Raw genomic sequence first — 19895 nt, forward strand, 5'->3', positions numbered from 1 at the left:
TTAAAGGGAGCTTTAGAAAGTAATTACAGTTCATAACCTGAAATATTTCCAGTTTAATTTCCTTGTAGAACAAATAAAACAAGGAAATTAAACTGAAAAGAAGCTGAAGCAGTATCTGCTGTATATATAGACACAAACACACACCTGCACACCTGCATTAATGAGTTCAGATATATGCACACACAACTTTATGGGTTTTCTGTTTGCTGTTGCACTGCTTGGAAAGTCCCGTCCCTCAACAAAAACCTGCCAAGCAATATATCACACAGAGCAAGTATGGTCAAATATGAATCAGTTTTACAATGGGGAAAAAAAGAATAATACTGGATCCCCAACATAAAGTTCAAGGACATATTCATATATTGAATTATTCATCCGAAAACAACAATTCTGTCATTATTTAATCATTTCAAACTGATTAAAAAAAATTCAGCCTCAATAAAACAAACTATATACTGACCTCTAATGCTACTTTTATGATGCATATTTAATGATGTACTTGTCTATCAAAAAAAGTAATGTCTTTGAATTTCTTTTTGAACATCTGTGATTAATTTGTTTAATCAGCATATCATGCAACTGACAGCCCTAATGATAACATAAACTATAAATGGTTCAAAAACAACAAAAGGCCGTTCATGTTCACGTCTCATAAAAATACAAGACATACAGTATACAGTATATTATGATTGCACCTGTATTGACACATCATTGTACAACCTTTCTGCATTCTTTATGTATCTAGCGCAGCATTTAGGCTTTTGTTACATCATTTGAAAATCTTTACCTCGACTGACCTGTGATTAATTGGGTCACTGCTACAGTTCCTTACACTAAGCCAAATCCATCCGTCCAGTACAAAAAAAGTGGCATTCATTTTCTAAAAATTTTACGTGATAAGATTTAATGCCTGCAGTGTCCTTTGGGATGAGGTTAACAATAGGTATACAAAGAGAGCAGAGCAAACAAAACATTAACAATGACTTGTTTTGACCTAAAGCCAAGAATGAGGTCAGAGTGAGAGGAGACTTAGTTTGTTTTCTCGATATTATTCCTCTAGGGTGTGAATATGACTCCTTGATTTGACTAGTTATGAAACATATCCCATACTGTGAATAAGACCAGCAAATGCTAAAGCAGTATTAAAGCCTCTCATTCGCATGTAAAGGTCTGGCATTACGGATCCTGAATCCCTATGATCATGACATCAGTGCACCGGCATTCTGTAAAGTCATTCCTGAATCAGCAAACTCTTCCTGTATTGTAAGAATAAATAATAAATTAACAAATGAATGAATTCCCCAGACAAAACCCTTGAACTTGTGAAGAAGGCTCTATTTACTGAATTTAATCTTAAATTTCAAGTTGCATTTTGTTTCTGTGCGATTCAAATTAAACAAATAAATAATATGTTGTAAAGATGTGGGAAGGTACACTCTGTAGAAACACAAAATATCTTGTTAAAGGGCCTCAGGAACTCACTTACTGAATTGACCCTAAATGATGCACTTTCTCAGCTTGCCACACAATTTGTGAACTCCAAAGCTGAATTTTGATATTTGTGTGCAGTTTTGTGTGCAGCTCAATGATCACAGGTCTGGCAGGTGACATACAGTACTCACAGGTCTGCTGTCTCTTGCCCTTGCGGGAGGTTTTGCTGGACTCACACCACACCGTCACACAGTCCTCCAGAAGCTTCAGGCTCCTGTCCTTCCTCCAACGCTGGGATCGAACCTTTACCATCTTTGATCCCTGCAGCATCACACGCACATCTTCATCGTCCAACACACCTATGACACACACACACACACACACACAATGTTAAAATAAATTCACCTTCTGTTATTTCAGTCTGTCCAACACACCTGCTACATGCTGTAAATCTGAAGTGTCAAGTCTCCAAGAGTTACACATGGTATTACAATTCATAATGTGCCGTCCCGAGGTTGTTCTCATATTCAGGCTATATACGTGCCAGCGACTAACACTTCCCAGCACTGAGTCATTCACTGCTTTGATATTTCATCCAAAATATGAACCAAAATCAACACATTACTCAAACATTACTTCCAAAATAAATATAGCTATATGTGCACACTCACGCATAGTGGAGATGTGAGAGCACTGGCAGGTCAGTCTACAGTCACAAACATGAGGAATGATGTCATCCCACAGTGACGCAAGACGCCAATTTCTGTGTGTCGACGTCAGCAGCAATTACTGCACGTATGAAAATTGGAAGGCAAAATGAACTGTCCTTCTTTGTTTTTGTCACACTTTCATTCTTAATCATCAACGGTATGTTTGTTGCTCAGATTAAAATGGCTTTCTCTCCTCCACAGGCTTGTGTAAGCTTGGACTGTTCACTATAGAGCAATGATGGCAAAATTGCCAGTAGTGCACAATGAGCTCTTTACAGACTTTTCAAAGCTATGTTAAGCCTGGCTGTGCAGTCCATGTGCTACAATAGGCTGAGCTGAAAAAAAAAAAAAAAAAAAAAAAAAAAACAGGTTGAGGGAGGAATGATTTGTGCTCGCTGAAATTCTGGCTTATTTGCACACGCTCGGTTGTTTTAGCGACAATTCAGCGTATACAATAACTAAAGGAATTAGGTAAAATCTTGCTGACTAAAATTAGCAATCTAAAAGCTTAGCCTGCTAACTTATTATTGCGCTGTGGTTAAGAAAAGCTCAATTGATATGAATTACTGCCACCAGAAAATGCACAAAAACATTAATACCAATCAAAATTTTGGAGTAGGTACATATTTTTAATTATTTGTTTACTCGTGCCATAATAGTTCAGCATTATTTGTGCCAGGCAAACAGTCACGTGAATAAGCTGCAGTCTAAAAGCCATGTTTGCACTGAGAAGAATGACAATGACTTAATGCATTTAGTGCCTTTAACTGGATTGAGCAGTGAATAATGCAAAGGTTTTCAAATTTTTTAAGGGATCAAATATCTTTTCAGTCAATTAAATCAAAGAGAAAAACTGGAGTGACAGTAATGGACCTAGAAGTAAACAATATAAACAGTTGGTGATCAACAGAAGAGCAGGGATGGGCAGTATTTCAGATACATGTATTTAAAATACGTATTTGAAATACAAAATACTATTTTGTATTTGTATTTAAATACATTTAAGATGAGTATTTTTGTATTTTCAAAATACATAAAATACTTTTTGCCAGTCAACCTCTTTATCAGGGTATTGATTTTGTGCATCAACTAGTTCAGACATTCAGTAGCTCAGCATTGGATCAGCGATTTCTTTTGGAATAAGGTGAGAATGTCATGATCAATTCTACTTGTTGATTAAAGTTAAATAGTGCATTATTCACTTCAGTTAACATGAAAGAATAAAAGAGCACAGACAAGTGGGAAAATAGCGTTAGCCAATCAGTCTTCTTGACCGGTTGTTGATTTTTAGCAACTAGCTTGTCAAATGTGTTTAAAGGTTGTATCAGCGATTTCAGGCCCAAACATAAATGATCACATTCATCTAATTTTTCCTAACGATCCGCTAGCTGCTCGCCCCATAAGCATGCTGTCAAAAAAAACGCGTCTCTGTAGGCAGCCTAGGCTCTGAGATCTGCACACAAAAACAATTGGTTTCACCAACCACTCAAAACCAAAATAAATAGTGTTCCAAACAATCATCGACAGGGTGTTGTGAGGTTTTGCAACCTCACAACCCCTACAGAGACGTGTTTTTTGACGGCCTGCTTATGGGGCGGGCAGCTAGCGGATCGTTAGGAAAGATTACATGAATGTGATAATTTATGTTTGGGCCTTTTTTGGGCCTGAAATCGCTGATACAACCTTTAAAGCATTACTGCATGTTAGGGCTGGGTGATATGACACTACATATCATAGCGATAATATAAAGTTTGAATTGATGGAACTTTTTCTAAATCGTTTGATGGGCCTATGTGTGGGGTAAGCAAATTTATCCGTGCAGCTTTTAGTGGGCAGGAATTACTGGAATGTTGGAGTGGAAAAACAAGCACTGATGAATGATACACCACAAAAATCTTCAGCTTTTAGTTTTATTGTACATAAAAATAATAATAAAAAGGGGGTAAATAGTGTCAAATGAATCTAAATTAATTCTAATTTAAAATTTTAGATACACTTTCTACTTTTAATAAACTTATAGAAACAAATAAACTTTACATAAAATAAACATAAAATTACTTAAAAAGCATTGAGACTACCTGCAAAAAATAAATTCAAATAAAAAACCTCAAAAGAGTTTGAAATTCAGTTTATGCTGTGGAATCAAAACTGATATTGAGGATTGTGAAACCATGATACTGTTACTGTGAAGCAAAATTGAGATTTTGGTCATATCGCCCATCCATATTCTTTGCTAGATAGCAGAAAAGGTTCCCACAGTTTTACATACAGTATGAATTTTTTAATAGTGTTCACCACAAGTAATAGACTACATTGTAACCAGAAATAAGTATATAAATGGCTGCTATTTTGCATAGGTTTATTTAAAAGAAAGAAAGACAGATAGGGCAGAGATGAGGTTAGGAATGAAAAGTCAGTATGCCTGTGTAGTTTCTTCATTCACTGTGAGACCTATACCTGCACTGGATGGCCAATTTCACATGTATTTTGTGTATTTTCAAAATACAAAATACTGTATTTGTATTTAAATACATTTTTCCACACATTATTTTGTATTTGTATTTTAAATACATTTCCATGTATTTATGCCCATCTCTGCAGAAGAGTAATGATTGAGAGAGGATAGAGGCAGTGCAAACTCCCTCAACTGCTTCTGCTAAACAGCCAAGAGTGTTTACAGCAAAGAGACCCTCACCATGGCAACCAGAATATAAAGACCCTGATAAAGTCTCTCTGACAAGCGTGTGTGTGTGTGTTAGTGTGACAGCACAGAGGTCAGGGGGAAAAGCTGAGGGATGAAGGGAGGGAGATTGGTGGGGGGTTGGTGTTATTTTGCTACTGGGAACACGGCAATGAAATGCCATCACAAACTTAACTAACTCATGGAAATGAACGCTTTCGTGAAATGTATGATTTGAGGTCAAAATGACCAAAACTACACATAGACATGAATGGAACTTTTTTGAAAAACCCATTCATTTCAATGTATAATAGAATGTGTGTAATATAATTCTACGAGTAACAGAAATTAGACTGCAGTCATATCAGCAGTGTTGTTGTTGTTAACTAAATTATTGTTCATTAAAAGAAAGCTGTAGTAAAGAGTTTGAATTTAAAGGAAAAACTTAAACTGCGATGAAATACGTTTAAAGGTGCTATATGTGACATTTTTCATGTATTAATCTTTTTTCTATGTGTGAACAGCTTGTATTGAAACTTAAAAAAATGTGACCTTCCCCGACTTCTTAGGTTATCTATGATAGCCTGATGATTTTAATGTGAAGGACTCGAGACGTTGGCCCAGTACCAAATGACACTTCATGTGAACTTGCGGTCTTGTGGACTTACAATAGCCATTGTGTGTGCGTGTCCGTTAAGTCCACAAGACCGTATGGTATCCCAAATCCCAAATTTTGCAGAGCTCGCAGGCACTGTAGCAGACTTCTACCCGACAGTCAAAGAGGCATAACGTCACTAGTGTGGACTTGGAGGAAGATTGCGAGGACTTAGGTTTCCATTTGGGACAGAGATGAAGGATGTGACCTTTACGCGCAATAGTGTGGGTTTAGTGTGCATTAAGTGCACTGAGATTTAGCGTTTTAAAGTCACCCTCTGGTGAAAATCAAGCTTTTAATGTTGTTTATATGTCTATGTGGTGTTTTTAATATGCTTTAAGACAAACCATGTGCAAATTCGTCGGTCAGCACCATTGCTGAGTATTTTCTCTTTAAAACGGTGGTGAACCAAGGACAGTCTCAAAATTGCGGTTTGAAATCGCTGGTGTTTCTGATGTCACAAACTACCTTGTAACCAATTACGTCAACATGTGATCTTTAACGAGTGGATCTCTGAGCTGGTGTGAGTGAGTGGAGGCAGGGCTAATTTGCATATTCATAGAACTGCATATACTAAACAAGGCAAGGGTGTAGAGTAGATTCAAGCTATTTTAAGGCATGAAAAATTTTGTTTTCAGGGAGAAAACATTTAAATATGTCATTTTGGTGATCAAAGATGAGTTTTAAGGGATACAATTAATGACTACAGGGGGACTTTAAGACCTGGGATATTCTTGCACACTTACAGTACTTCCTGTTGCGTGCACACACTCTCAAGTGGCCAAGACTGCAAGTGTGGGTATTTTGACCATGAAATGAATGCTTATACAATGTTCAAGATGATGCCAAGAGAGGTACTCTGTACTATAATGTCAATGCGTTACGCAAAGAAAAGGGATTAATTCATACTATTGTCTCACATAGCCAGATCTATACAGTCTATAGTCTTAAATATTCTTTATATCAAACCATCATAACAGTCTAATGTTACTTCATCGGTCAACATGATGCCGATAAATTGCAGAGCTTTTGCAAATATATGCACATTGCTATGATCTGATGCTTTCTTCACTGCTGCTTTCTCACCGCAGATTTTTGTTATGTGTTTATTTTGTTATTGAGAGAGGAAAGCGCTCAGCACATCTAAACGTCACTCTCAGATTTTCACTCCAAATTATAATTTTTTTACTTCTAAGCACAGAACTTCACAGTGAGTATTTTGGGGCATTGAAATACGTTCAGTCTCTTGTACGGTACGTGTACACGAGTGCGAGAACAAGCAATACGTTGCTGGCTGCAGTTCACTTAATGGCCACCGGTGTCGCTAATAACAAGGGTTTCTGAATTCTACATCTAGCCCCTTTAAGTTAAAGTACTAAAATTGTACTAGAACTAAAAAAAAAAAAAAAAATTACAGCTGAATAGAAATATAAAAAACTAAAACATAAAATTATTAAAACTTTAATTAAAATAAAAACTTAAAATATAGAAAGCTAATTCAAAATATTAATAAATAACATAATTGTATACAAGTAATACTAAAATAACACTGCATATCACAAGCCTTATAAAAGCTAATTTATTTTACACCGAGCGTGTCACCTCGATGAAACCAAGCTGCAAAAAATGGTTCATCATGGCTGTGCTGTCACAATCATGGATCTCATATTAGAACCAAGTCCCTGAAGGTTTCTGACTAAAGAATTTGGCGCATTTTGTTTTGTGAATACACCACAATGTATAGACTTTGCAAAGGGTTTAATGTCAAAAACCTGTAAGTGCAGCACAGACTACATCGGACTGCAACCCACAACACATAGATGATGTCACTTATTTCATATGCAAACAGGTTAGCCAGTCATAATAGAGGTCACTTACTTATAAACCATAATGGTACAGTACTGAAGACAGGAGACTTAATTCTAAGGGTAAGTGAGAATGAGGAAGAGGAAGCTGGTCATGCAAAATGAAAACTACCACTTCAGTTGATTTTTGGATGAAAAAAACCTAGATTAACTTTAAAGTTCACTACTGTTCAAAACTTTGGGGTCAGCAAGATTTTTCATTTTTAGAAACTAATACTTTCACTCAGCAAGGATGCATTAAACTGATAAAAAGTGATTGTTAAGACATACATAATGTTACAAAAGATTTCTATTTCAAATAAATGCTGTTATTTTAAACTTTATTTTTTATCAAAGAATCCTGGAAAAATCATATCATGGTTTTCCACAAAACTATTAAGCAGCACAACTGTTTTCAACATTGATAATAATATGAAACATTTCTTGGGCATCAAATCATCATATTAGAATGATTTCTGAAGGATCATGTGACACTGAAGACGGAAGTAATGATGCTGAAAATTCAGCTTTGATCACAGGAATAAATTACATGTAAAATATTTTAAAGTAGAAAACAGATATTTTAAATTCTAATAATATTTCACAATTTTACTGTTTTTTTTATTGTATTTATTATCAAATAAATGTATCCTTTACATTAAAAACATCAACAATGTTTATTCTCTATTCTAAGTCACTTTGGATAAAAGTGTCTACTAAATGTATACATTTAAACATAAAAACTTCAGCGGAAAAAAAAAGATGATTATATGAGTGAAGAGGTGTCTCATATTTTATTGCACACATGCAACATATACGGCCAGTTTCACAGACAAGGCTTAAGCTAGTCCCAGACTAAAATGCATGTTTGAGCTGTTTTAACTGAAGCCAACTTGCACTGACAAAACTTAAAATATGTCAATGCCATTGTTTTGTCTCAAGATGCACAGCAGTAATGTTTTTTTCTAAGGCACATTTATAAAACTACTTAAATGTCCTAATTGAACTATGGCCTAATCCTGGTTTAATCTTAGCCCTGTCTGTGAAACCAGGCCTTAGAGACTATTACGGCTCCCTACAGTTCACCTAAGGTGCATCTTGTCCATAGTAAGCATATCTATATTTAGAATAAATGTGAGGCAATTGCATGGATGACTTATTCTCTCTCGTTACTTGCAGAAGCACAAGTACAGTAAACCAACTAGAGAAACTTGGGAGCAATTTATATATATATATATATATATATATAGACCCATCACACTGGGTTTATCAGCAAATCTCATTTCTAAAACAACCTCTTGATTATTCCCACTGGAGTGCTGTATTTTGAAGTGCTGGCATAGTAACATTGAATCACGCCACTGAAGAGCACCAACTTGCACTCTTCATACAAGCCACTCAACATTATTTTACAAGTGCAATAAATCGGAACACTAATAATATTTCTAGAATATCTGGTAGAAGCTATGGCAGAGATAAATCAGCACTATGGCAGCCATGGAACAGGTCTAACTAAAACATTCAATAAAAATAACTAATTCTCCATAGGTTGCTATGGAAGTAATACTTATGAGCACAACATTAAGCACAGCTAATTAAACTGAGGCAGGGTTATCGCCCACTCGCAATAGTTCAAGCTAAGCTCTTTCTCAAGTAACTGCAGTCACAGTGCTGTAGTTATGCAAAGAAGCCAGCGAATGTAGACGAGTCTTCAGAAGGTCTTGTACTTGATATAGCGACAATATTCAGCACAATCATAAGTTAATGCAAAAGAAACCCAGCTAAAACAGGCAGAGGTGTGATACACAACTGATGAAAGACCTGCCGAGTTCAATAAAAGCGCTGCAATAAAAGACCAGCACTGTAAAACAATGATATAAACACGCCCTACTTAATTTCCTTGGAATTCAGCCAATGTTCATGAATAATGCTGCATAATACTACGCTAGAATACAAGAATTCCAGGATTACATGATATATCAGTCATATAATGACATCCATTTTAGATATTTTCAAATACAGTCATGTGAAAAAGAACTGACACCCTTTAGAATTCTGTGGTTTTATGTATCGGGACATACATCATCTGATCCTTGACAAAGAAATCATCCGGTCCTTGACAGGTCTTAAAATGAGGTAAATACAACCTCAGATGAACAACAACATATGACATATTACCCCGTGCCATTGTTTGTTTAACAAAAACTAAGCCAAAATGGAAAAGTCATGGGTGACAAACTAAGTACACCCTTACTGCTTCCATAGGAATTAAGAGGGTAAGCAGCAGTCAGGCACTACTAATCAAATGCCTTTGATTAACTGATTATCAGCAAGTGTGACCATCTCTATAAAAGCAGTAGTTTTGCCAGTTTTCTGCTCTGGAGCCTTCAGGTGTGTGTTAACACAATGCCAAGGAGGAAAGACATCAGCGATCTTAGATTTTAGAGAAGCAATTGTTGCTGCCCATCAATCTGGGATGGGTTATGCGGCCATTTCCAAACATTTTGAAGTCCATCATTCTACAGTAAGGAAGATTATTCACAAGTGGAAAACATTCAAGACAGTTGCTAATCCTCCCAGGAGTGGACGTCCCAGCAAATTCACTCCAAGGTCAGATCATGCAGTGCTCAGAGAAACTGCATAAAACCCAAGAACTGTATCTCAGCCTCTACAGGCCTCAGTTAGCATGTTAAATGTTAAAGTTCATGGCAGTAGAATTACAAAAAGACAGGACAAGTATGGCATATTTGAAAAGGGTTGCCAGGAGAAAGCTGCTTCTCTCTAAAAACAACATGGCAGCAAGGCTTAGGTTTGCAAAGTTCCATCTAAGACTTCTGGAACAATGTCCTTTGGACAGACGAGACGAAAGTGGAGATGCTTGTCCATAATGCACAGCGCCACGTTTGGCGAAATCCAAACATATCACAGCATATCAGCACAAACACCTCATAGCAACTGTCCATCACACTGATGGAGGGCTGATGATTTGGGCTTGTTTTGCAGCCACAGGACCTGGGCATCTTGCAGTCATTGAGTCGACCATGAACATTGACCTGTTGGACAGATATATCCTCACATTTGACTCTAGAATTGGTATATACAGAGGAGGTATACCAATTCTAGAGTCAAATGTGAGGATATCTGTCCAACAACTAAAGCTTGGCCGAAATTGGGTCATGCAACAGGACAATGATCCCAAGCACAGCAGCAAATCTACAACAGAATGGCTGAAAAAGAAAAGAAAGGTGTTTCACTGGCCTTTTCAAAGTCCAGACTTACTTAGTTTGTCACCCATGGCTTTTCCATTTTCGCTTTATTTTTGTTAAATAAATAATGGCACGGTGTAAAATGTAATTTGTTGTTGTTCATCTGAGGTTTTATTTACCTAATTTTAAGACCTACTAACGACCAGATGATTTGTATTATGTTCTGATACGTAAACCATAAAATTCTAAAAGGTCTCTCCACCCTCTTATCGTGGTTCATTTCAAAAGCGTGAAAGATAAACTAGCACATATTTTGGTTTGGTTTCAGAACTGGGCTGATACTAACAAGACCTGTGTTCGTCTCAGATATTCTTGCTGCATAATATGTAATTGCAAAATAAATGTTGATTTAAAAAGGAAAACATGTTGATTTGTTTTTTTTACGTGGACAGCATGGGTCATAAGTGCAGGTGTTGGTGATCTCAGATGGAGTCATGCTGCTGAAAGGCAGAGATGAAACGTAAACATGAGTGGGAAAATAAGTTTGTGAGAAGAGTCAGTGGTTACGAGTGAGGCAATGTGGTTATGCCAGTTGTGAAAGAAAATATGTCAGACCATATATATATATATATATATATATATATATATATATATATATATATATATATATATATAATACTGCATTACATATTGTAGCAGCATCAAGTGATCTTGCATTCAAAAACAAAAGGTTGTTGAAAAGGAACACAAGTTTCAAATAATTAATTATAACTTGACAAGCTGTCTTAAAAAAAAACAAAGAGCTCTATCTGGTGCATGTGTACACAGACCAAGTATTACAGTAAGCAAAAGAACAGATGCATGAACTTTCATTTAGTTTCCTAATGTACAACACTGCAAGAACATTGAAATTTTGAAAACTTTGCACATATCGTCCTCAAGTGCACCCAACTTTGATCCTTCATATGAAAATGAATGAATTATTGATTACTGTAAAACAGGTCTAAAGACCCTATAATTAAATTGTTTATTATAGTGCATAACTATATATAAAAAAAAAACGCTCTAAAAATGATTCTCACTGCAGTTGGAATAACAACTGCTTACACAAAAAAACAAAAACAAAAACAAAAACCGAAAATCATTTTGCATCACTCACATACTGTGGTCTGAAACAAACAAACAATCAGAGTGATACAAATGCTAATACGCTCAGCCAATCAAACTAGAGGACCAGAACTGTTGTTTAATTATAATTGTATCAAATCACAAATCCAGGTAACAATGCAAAAATGATGTGTAGCCTATTTATCGCGTATTCTTTCGCGTAGTCCCAAAGACAATAAAGGGTTAATAAAACAAATCTCGTGAGTTCACAGTCATATGTCATGTCACGCAAAATGAACAGATGTCAAAAAGTTAAAGGTCTTTATTGATTTAGTGTGTAATGGGTGAATTTGCTCATATGACTTAGAAGTTAGTTGCTGAGATTGCGCTTACTGTAAAATGACTGCAAACTGTCTGTAGGTTAAACACAGCATGCATACTTAAAGTAGCCTAACATTCACACTCAGGAGTATAATAGTTAATTTTGTCTTAATGTATGATCATCTCACCAAGCTTCCGAAGCGGATCGTGGGTTTTCGACTCGAACCCTTTAGTTTCAGTCTGAACGGTCTCTGGTTTCTTCTTTCTCCCCAACATGTTGAATATATTCCGTCGGTTCCAGTCAGTAGCCTACTCCTTATAACCGCCCTGAACCGAGAGGTAAATGTGAATAATCAATAGACAAAAAAGTCCAGAAGTGCGCGTTTAAATCTTTCGGTCAATGCATGTGAAGGCAGCGCTGCTGTTGCTGCGACGCCTGTCGTGACACTTGACGCTTCTAAAAACGCAGCGCGTAACTCGAGTCCGGCGAGGAGCGATAAATATTTCTCTGATGAACTCGAGTCACTCACTCACACACTGTATGACACATTTACTGTCAACAGCCTCTGCTTTATGAGAAACTGTCTGGAAATAGAGAAAATAAATTGCGTAATTGATTTGTTAGCCTACTTGTTTTTAGCCTGGAAAAGTTTATCTTTGGAGACACTGTTGCAAACAAAATTATAAAATGAGGTTGAATGAACTTCACAAAGACCCTTCCTTAGACTCCACCTCTCGTGTTTATTCAGAGTTTAATTTAGTTTGTTCTTTATTCAGAGTTAAATGTCTCTGCACCTACATGAGCTGCTGTGTGAGATTCTGTGTGACAGCTCACACACACCGTGATCAATGCTGCCATCTGCTGACATACTAATGAAATGACCTGCAATAAAATAAATTAAAATGCGATAAAATAAAACAGGATAAAATATATGAGAGTAATAATAAATAAATAAAAAGTAATCGTACGGGGTAGACTTGGTTAAAATAATGAGATTCACAATAAACTCACACCTTCACACGTCAGAGTAATAGGCTACTTAGTCTACCTTCTGTTGAGATTACAATTAAATTAATTAAATTAATTTAGTGATAACGCATACTATTATCAAAAGGGCAGCAGTCTTTCTTTGGTAAGGAAATACATGAACACACACACAGCGCGCGCGCGCGCGCACGCACAGGCACACGCACATTAGACTTTGAATGGATAGTATAGCCATTGTGAGTGTTTAACGTGAGAAAGGTGTCATGATGTTCATGGAAAATCTGAGAATCTATCTTTCAATAATATCTCCTCGTATAGGTTAAAATATTAATTAATGAGAAATAATAGAACAGATACCCATAAGGAAGTGATTGATAAAGTTTTTTGAAGAAATACAACACTAAACCTGTTAAACAAGTTTCATTGAACACATTGACCTGTATACAGGTTTTACAGGTCCCTCTATAATGCTGTAAACACACATAAACACACACAGGTTTCCATGTTTTATGGGACTTCCCTTAGATGTTTTTTTTTTTTTTACAAATATTATATCCCCTATGGGGACTTCCCTTAGATGTGTTTTTTTTTTGTTTTTGTTTTTTTACAAATATTATATCCCCTAACCCTCATCACAGAAACATTCTACATTTTTACATTTTCAAAAAATGTAATTAGTATGATTTATAAAGCTGTTTTCCTCATGGGGACCAAAAAATGTCACTCACTCACACACACACACACACACACGGAAGCTCTGTCATTAAATAATTGACATTATATAATAAAACATCAGCACCAAGGTCAAAGACATCTGAAATGGCAACTGCATACGATGTGCATTGCATGTCTTCTTGATCAGACCTCTTATTATTGATTAGTAGATGTGAAAAGAATATTCACACGTGTAAATGATTGAGACAAACTGCTGTCAGAAACTCATGTGGTGTATACATGACTTCAGTACAAGACAGAGGACAAAACCCAAATGAAATAAGCTCTGCAATAAGATTTTATTATAGCTTGTGACAGACACTCTTTGCAGGTTAGATCTCTGTTCTTTTCATTGAGGTGAATAGATTTCTGCATAGTATTTGTAAGTCACAGAGAAAGGCCATTAACAGGGAAAACAGTCTAGTGGAGTTAAAACAGGTACACCCCAAGATTTCCAAATAAAAGTACTTATTATATTCATACAAAATTTATGTATAATATATACTGTGTATAAAACAAACAAACAAAAAATATTAAGGAAAACATTTCAAGTAACATCTTGAAAGAAATGACCGTGCACCTAAGTGCACTTTTGTAAACCATATAAAAACTAAAATAAAGGAAAAAAAGAAATGACAATATAATATATGTATATTTACAAGGTTAACTTAAGCAAGGCTTTGTACAAATGTTACAAAATCGTTTGACACACATACTCGAGCACGTTTACACAGGCAATTTCAGACACACATACACACTCATTTGAAGTTATTTCACCAATGAGCCATTACTCAATGTAAAGGAATATGTGGGAAGGTGAACACACCACACTGCCTCTTATGGAACTTAATGTAGCGAGTTAATGGTTGAATTATGCACTTGCACCGAGCTCAACGGCCTGTGTTAAAACTAGTAAAACTGTCAACACTGTTCCTGTTTTGCTAACACTGTTTAACCAATACTGTACCGGCACGTTCGGAGAATTGGTTCGTCTGGGACGAGTCGTGAGGGTCTTGGCATTACAGGATGTTGTCATGTGACTTGGCCAAGAAAAGGAAGAAGAAAATGTGAAAATAAGATGATGATGAAAAAACTTTGGCAACACTGAAAAGCCCCTTTTGCCATGCAGCTGAAGTTGGTCAGAGAGAGAAAGAGTGATGTAAATTAGTACTCGCAAACCTAAAAGGCCGTTCACACGACAGCTATTTGCAGTGAAAAAATGACTGGATTCATCTTCATTAAGAATGATTTCAGGCAACGTAAGCGACTGTGACATTAATTGCTCATTTGGATAAAAAAGAGTTCTTGTTTATGCAAATGAACAGTAATGTGAGGCAGCGACAGTGCATGGGAATACAGACCAGGGTAGAGTTTAGTGTCAGATCCCTTTCAATTCATGGAAATTCCGTTTTTAGGTCAAATTGGCTACGCCCTACAGCAAGTTGATTTTGAATTGGAATGAAAACTGAACAATTTAAGGAAATTACAATAAAAAAAAAACAACAACAACAAAAAAAAACACTTAATGACATTCTGGGAAATAAAGTGTTTTTTCCACCTTGGTCCATAAAATGAATTGGTCCATAAACTGAATCTTAATTTTTTGTAAAATTCAAAGTAGTATATAAAAATAAGCACACATTTCTATAGGTGACATTTCAAATGAAGCAGAAGTTTGTCTTGATAACTTCCATTTCTTGTTACAAATGACAATTAGGGCGTTTTCACACCTGGCTCAATTGGAGCATTTGTTTTGAAACCTGGCACGATTTTCTCCCTTAGATTCGGTTTGTTTATGCACTATACCTTGGTCTGTCTGAATACTCGATTCTGATTGGCTGGAAGGTGTGCAATAAGTAAGGGTTAATTATAAGCGGTTATAAAGATGGTTCACGCCTCGCCGTCGTCCATTAATACCTGACAATAGACACCTCGTCGGGCATTAACCTGCTTATACCATGGTGACATGGTCACATTTTTAAAACATTAGTTTATATTTTAATTAGTTTTACAATAACTTACAAACAATAACTTGGTTTCCCTGGTTACGCCTGACGGTTTATTTAGCAAGAGATATTTATAGTCTGCTCAGCCAAGGTATTTCTATACTCTTTGGCTCAGCTCGTAGAACCCTTCAGTTTACTGCCTGTTGTTGCTATGGTTACTCACAGCTGATGTAGCCAGCGCATTTATTTATTCATTTCAAACGGTAAACAGTCAGTTTCACCAGAACCCCTTTACTAGGTGTCCTCTATCACTTTTTAATGGACACCCTGCAGCCAATCAGAATCGAGTATTCACCCACAACATGGTATAAAACCGTTTAATGCACATGTAGTTCCAAGTCAGTTGAATCACCGTTCTATATTAATGCGTTGTTTTAAGCGCACACACATTTATAAGTCACTCTCACACAGAAAGCGGACTCAGCGGAGACCGTGCTACGCACAGAAACATTCAGGAGCATAGAAACTTATCAACGCAGCCCCGCGACTTTTAGTAATAGAATAGATTCGGTACGGAATCGCTACATTATATTTCTCAGCAACGTTGTTAATAGAGAGAGACGCTAAACAGACGCACCCCCCCCCCCCCCCCTCTCTCTCTAATTAATTCAAATAAATGCTATAATTCATTCAACAAAATGTAGTCTTACGCACTACTTTATCTCGGTGTCTGTTTCAAAGCAGGCAGAATACTAGATCTAACGAGCCGTAACTGACGAAAATAACCGTCAATTTTATTCTTATCGCAGCTAAAAGCCAAAGACCACCTCTTCATTTTAAAATGTCATTGTTCTTCTTCGAAACAGGTGTGACTTGCATAAACGTAAAAATATTCGATTGCATAAAAATGTTCTTTATGAAAGCAAACCAAGGGAGAAATGCAACTTTGTAAATCCCTGTTTCAGAGCAAACAATTGACAGGTCTGTAAACCCCCTTATTGCAGTTTTATTTAAATTTCAGTTCATTTGAATTCCAATTCATTCAATTCGAATTTCAATTGGGCATCCAGTCTGCTACCTCACTTTAAATTCAATGCCAATTCAAAAACTGAACTGGAAGTTTAAAGAATGCTCAGTTCAGTTCTGAATGGTGCACAATGACGCTCACATCATTTGCCACCTGGTCCAGTTTGACACTGCAGTGAGTATGAAAGTCTACCGACCAAAAGTACTCTACAGTGATGTTAATCGCTGTCAGTGTGAACTCATATCAAACATACGGATGACGCAGCTACAACACAACACAAATCCAACTCTCTTGGTTCACTAGCCTGTACACACCATCACTGCTACAAGAAATCACGAAAACGCGAGGTAGGCAGGGCCCGACGTGCAATAGGGGCTTCAGTCTCTGAGCACTCTGGGTGGGACTCTCCAACGTCCAGCTTTTCAACAGCGGGGGGTGAAGCTATCGGTTTGGGGGGTAGTGCCGGTGTTTTTTTTCCTGAACAATCTGTAGGTGAGACCACCACTGTGTGCCTCCTCCACGCACGTCTCTTTCTGCGCGTCTCAGGCGAGAGCTGCTTCCTCAGGCCGACGCTGCGCAGGTCATCCGCTGAGCCCATCAGCCGAGCCCGTACCTGATCCGCCAGGGAACCCTGCCCAGGGGACAACAAGCAGCTCTTACTTCCAAGACCAGCCAAGGATGTTGGCGTACACTCTTTTCTCACGCTAACCTCTTTGGAGGATTTGGCTTTTGGTGGAGGAGACGGAGAGGAATCAGGGATTTGATTTGCACCTGACTGGCGTTCTCCCTCCATGGCGGAGGAGCTTGACAGTTCTGAAAGGTCCAACGAGGACGCTTTGGCTTTGTCTGACTTTAGCCGACGCCGTGCGAGGGTGTCGCACTGTATGAGGCGGTGGGAGTTAAAAGAGTTGCGGCTGTGGAGGCGCTGGGAGGCGGAAGATGAGTGAGAGGAGGTTGAGGGAGTAGACGAACGTGCTGCGACATCGTTCGCTTGGTCTTCAGGGTTGGTAGTGATGTGGAGGGAAGGAGGAGGTGGAGCGAGGGCGGAGCCAGAGGCAGCAGAGGGAGTCTGGGATTTGCAGTGCGCATAGAGGAAACTGCGTGTCGTGGTCGGTTCGGGTGAGGCGTGCGAGTTTTGATCGGAACGGGTTGGTTTTTCCGGCCTCTCTTGGGTGAGGGAGCGCGAGGCGAATCCGCTTTCGTTATCGGTTTCACTCACCAGTTCACTGTGCTCATCATCTGCATCATCACCCCGCCCCTCTGATGCTAAGCTCCGCCCCAGAGTGGACAAAGTAGAGTAGCCCGAAACAATAGACCGCGCATCATCTCCTCGCCAGCTGCGACCTTTCACTTCAGACCTTTGCTCCTCCTCCTCGCTCAGCAGCACAGCTGGTGGCGCTTCCTCTGTCGAGGAAATGCTGGGAACTACTTCCTCCTTCTGTTCCTGTGCCTTCTGTCTCTCACTCTCCTCTTCCTCATCTTCCTCCTCCTCTTCTTCATCTTCCTCTCCCTCCGCTCGAGGGGCGCAGAAGGATGCCACCCGCCCCATCTCTTGCAAATCATCTTTTTCGGAGACACAGGATTTAATGGGTTCGTGCTCAGAATCGTCGTCTGTGCTGCTGCCGACGAGACGGCCGTTGTGCCGCTTCCGCCGTTTTCGGGTCACAGCCGACATAATCGATAACGTCAGGATATCCTTGGCAGTAAAGTCACGTTTTGATCCCCACGACCCCTAAGTTTGAAATATTATACAATTAAAATTTTGAAATACATTTTTATTAATAAATATTAAATGCATTTATTTATTATTAAATATGCATTTAAAAAGATAAAATAAAAACATTCATATTTACATTAAAACTGAATAAAAAAATATATAATTCATATTAAATATTAAAACAATAAACTAATATTAAATCAAGAGGGAAAGTATATATTATAATAAATAAAATAAATATTAAACAATATTAAATCTAGAAAGCAAAATTAAATATGACTATTTTATTACTAATTTCTAGCATCCAAATGCATAGAAAAACACATTCAAATACTATTCAAACAGAACAAACATTAAATAGCGTTTGGTCAATACTGACCTTAGATTTTGCAGAATCACTGTTGGTTGAGTCTGGTCAGTTAAAAACAGAGAGAGATAGGGAAAGAGATTGTGAGAGGAAGTTAGTGAAAATAAAAAAAACATTTTGGCACCATGTTAAATATATGGTGTTTTAATGAGAGGCACAGAGGAGAAGTGAACTTTTGTGGTTGTCAGTAAGTTCACTTAAAGGGATAGTTCACCCAAAAATTAAAATTGTCTTCATGTACTCACCCTCGTGTTTCAAACCTGTCGAGTTTCTTTGTTCTGCTGAACACAAAAGAAGATATTTTGAAGAATGTTGGTAACTAAACAGTTCTCATTGACTTCCACAGCATCAAAAAAAATAAAAAATAAATACTATGGAAGTCAATGGGGCCCATCAACTGTTTGGTTACTGAAATTCTTCAAAATATCTTCTTGTGTTCAGCAGAAGAAAGAAACTCATACAGGTTTGGAACAACTTGAGGGTGAGTAAATGATGACAGAATTTAAATGTTTTGGGTGAATTATCCCTTTAATACATTATTAAACAAGACCTATAGCAGCCTCTGTGTCAATCATTAAGCATTACCCCCATAAACAGTGATTGTGAGACAGTGTTCACAGAAGATACACTATAAGCAACATCTGTGTAACAAACGACCAGCCACTGATTGTCAGTTAATGTTCCAATGTGAACAAGGTCATAGAAGAAGAAGTGAAGGAGCCCATATATGCAGCAGCCAGTGGTAAAGATAAAGCGCACACTGATGACATCACGGCACATACTGATGACATCAACCCATGAAAGAAGCTATGGGAGGGGCAAGGGTAGAATTGTAATTGTAGAAACTGTAATTGTCAGAGGGGGAGAAGGACAAACCAAACACAATTTTGCCACAACACACAGGCCCCGTTTACCTGGCATGGGTGTCACTTTGTATTCAAAAGTCACAACTGTGAAGCCTTAGCTCTTAAAATAATTTTACATGATAATTACTTTTGTGATACAAACCACTACCATTCAAAAGTCTTTTTTAAAGAAATTAAAATTGTTATTTAACAATGGCATATTATATTTGTATACAACAGTGGCGCAACTGATTAAAGTGACAGAATTAAGCAGCACAACTGTTTTCAGCATTGATGATAGTAATAAATGTGTCTTGAGCCGTAAGTAAATCATATT

The 19895-nt window shown here is 37.5% G+C and overlaps 2 protein-coding genes across 5 annotated transcripts in view; both read right to left on the reverse strand.

Moving 5' to 3' along the window:
* Nucleotides 1–12497, reverse strand: part of plcd3a (phospholipase C, delta 3a) — a 34070-nt gene extending 21573 nt beyond the window's left edge. Inside the window, exons 1-2 of the mRNA XM_084128184.1 lie at nucleotides 12143–12497; nucleotides 1623–1790 (exon numbers count right to left, since the gene is read on the reverse strand). Of these exons, the coding sequence (XP_083984310.1) occupies nucleotides 1623–1790; nucleotides 12143–12230 (256 nt within the window). The 5' untranslated portion in view covers nucleotides 12231–12497. The remainder of the gene's footprint in view (nucleotides 1–1622; nucleotides 1791–12142) is intronic.
* Nucleotides 12498–13936: 1439 nt separating this feature from the next.
* arhgap23a (Rho GTPase activating protein 23a) overlaps nucleotides 13937–19895 on the reverse strand; it is a 61517-nt gene continuing 55558 nt past the window's right edge. For 3 of the 4 annotated variants that reach the window (XM_084086338.1, XM_084086337.1, XM_084086339.1), the window contains 2 exons: nucleotides 18726–18757; nucleotides 13937–18361 (listed from right to left, as the gene is read on the reverse strand). In XM_084086338.1, coding sequence (XP_083942464.1) covers nucleotides 16952–18361; nucleotides 18726–18757 — 1442 coding nt within the window. In that variant the 3' untranslated portion in view covers nucleotides 13937–16951. The remainder of the gene's footprint in view (nucleotides 18362–18725; nucleotides 18758–19895) is intronic. The other variant, XM_084086340.1, reaches the window with a different exon arrangement.

This window comes from Abramis brama (assembly GCF_963993115.1).
Source record: "Abramis brama genome assembly, chromosome: 1".
NCBI lineage: Eukaryota > Metazoa > Chordata > Actinopteri > Cypriniformes > Leuciscidae > Abramis > Abramis brama.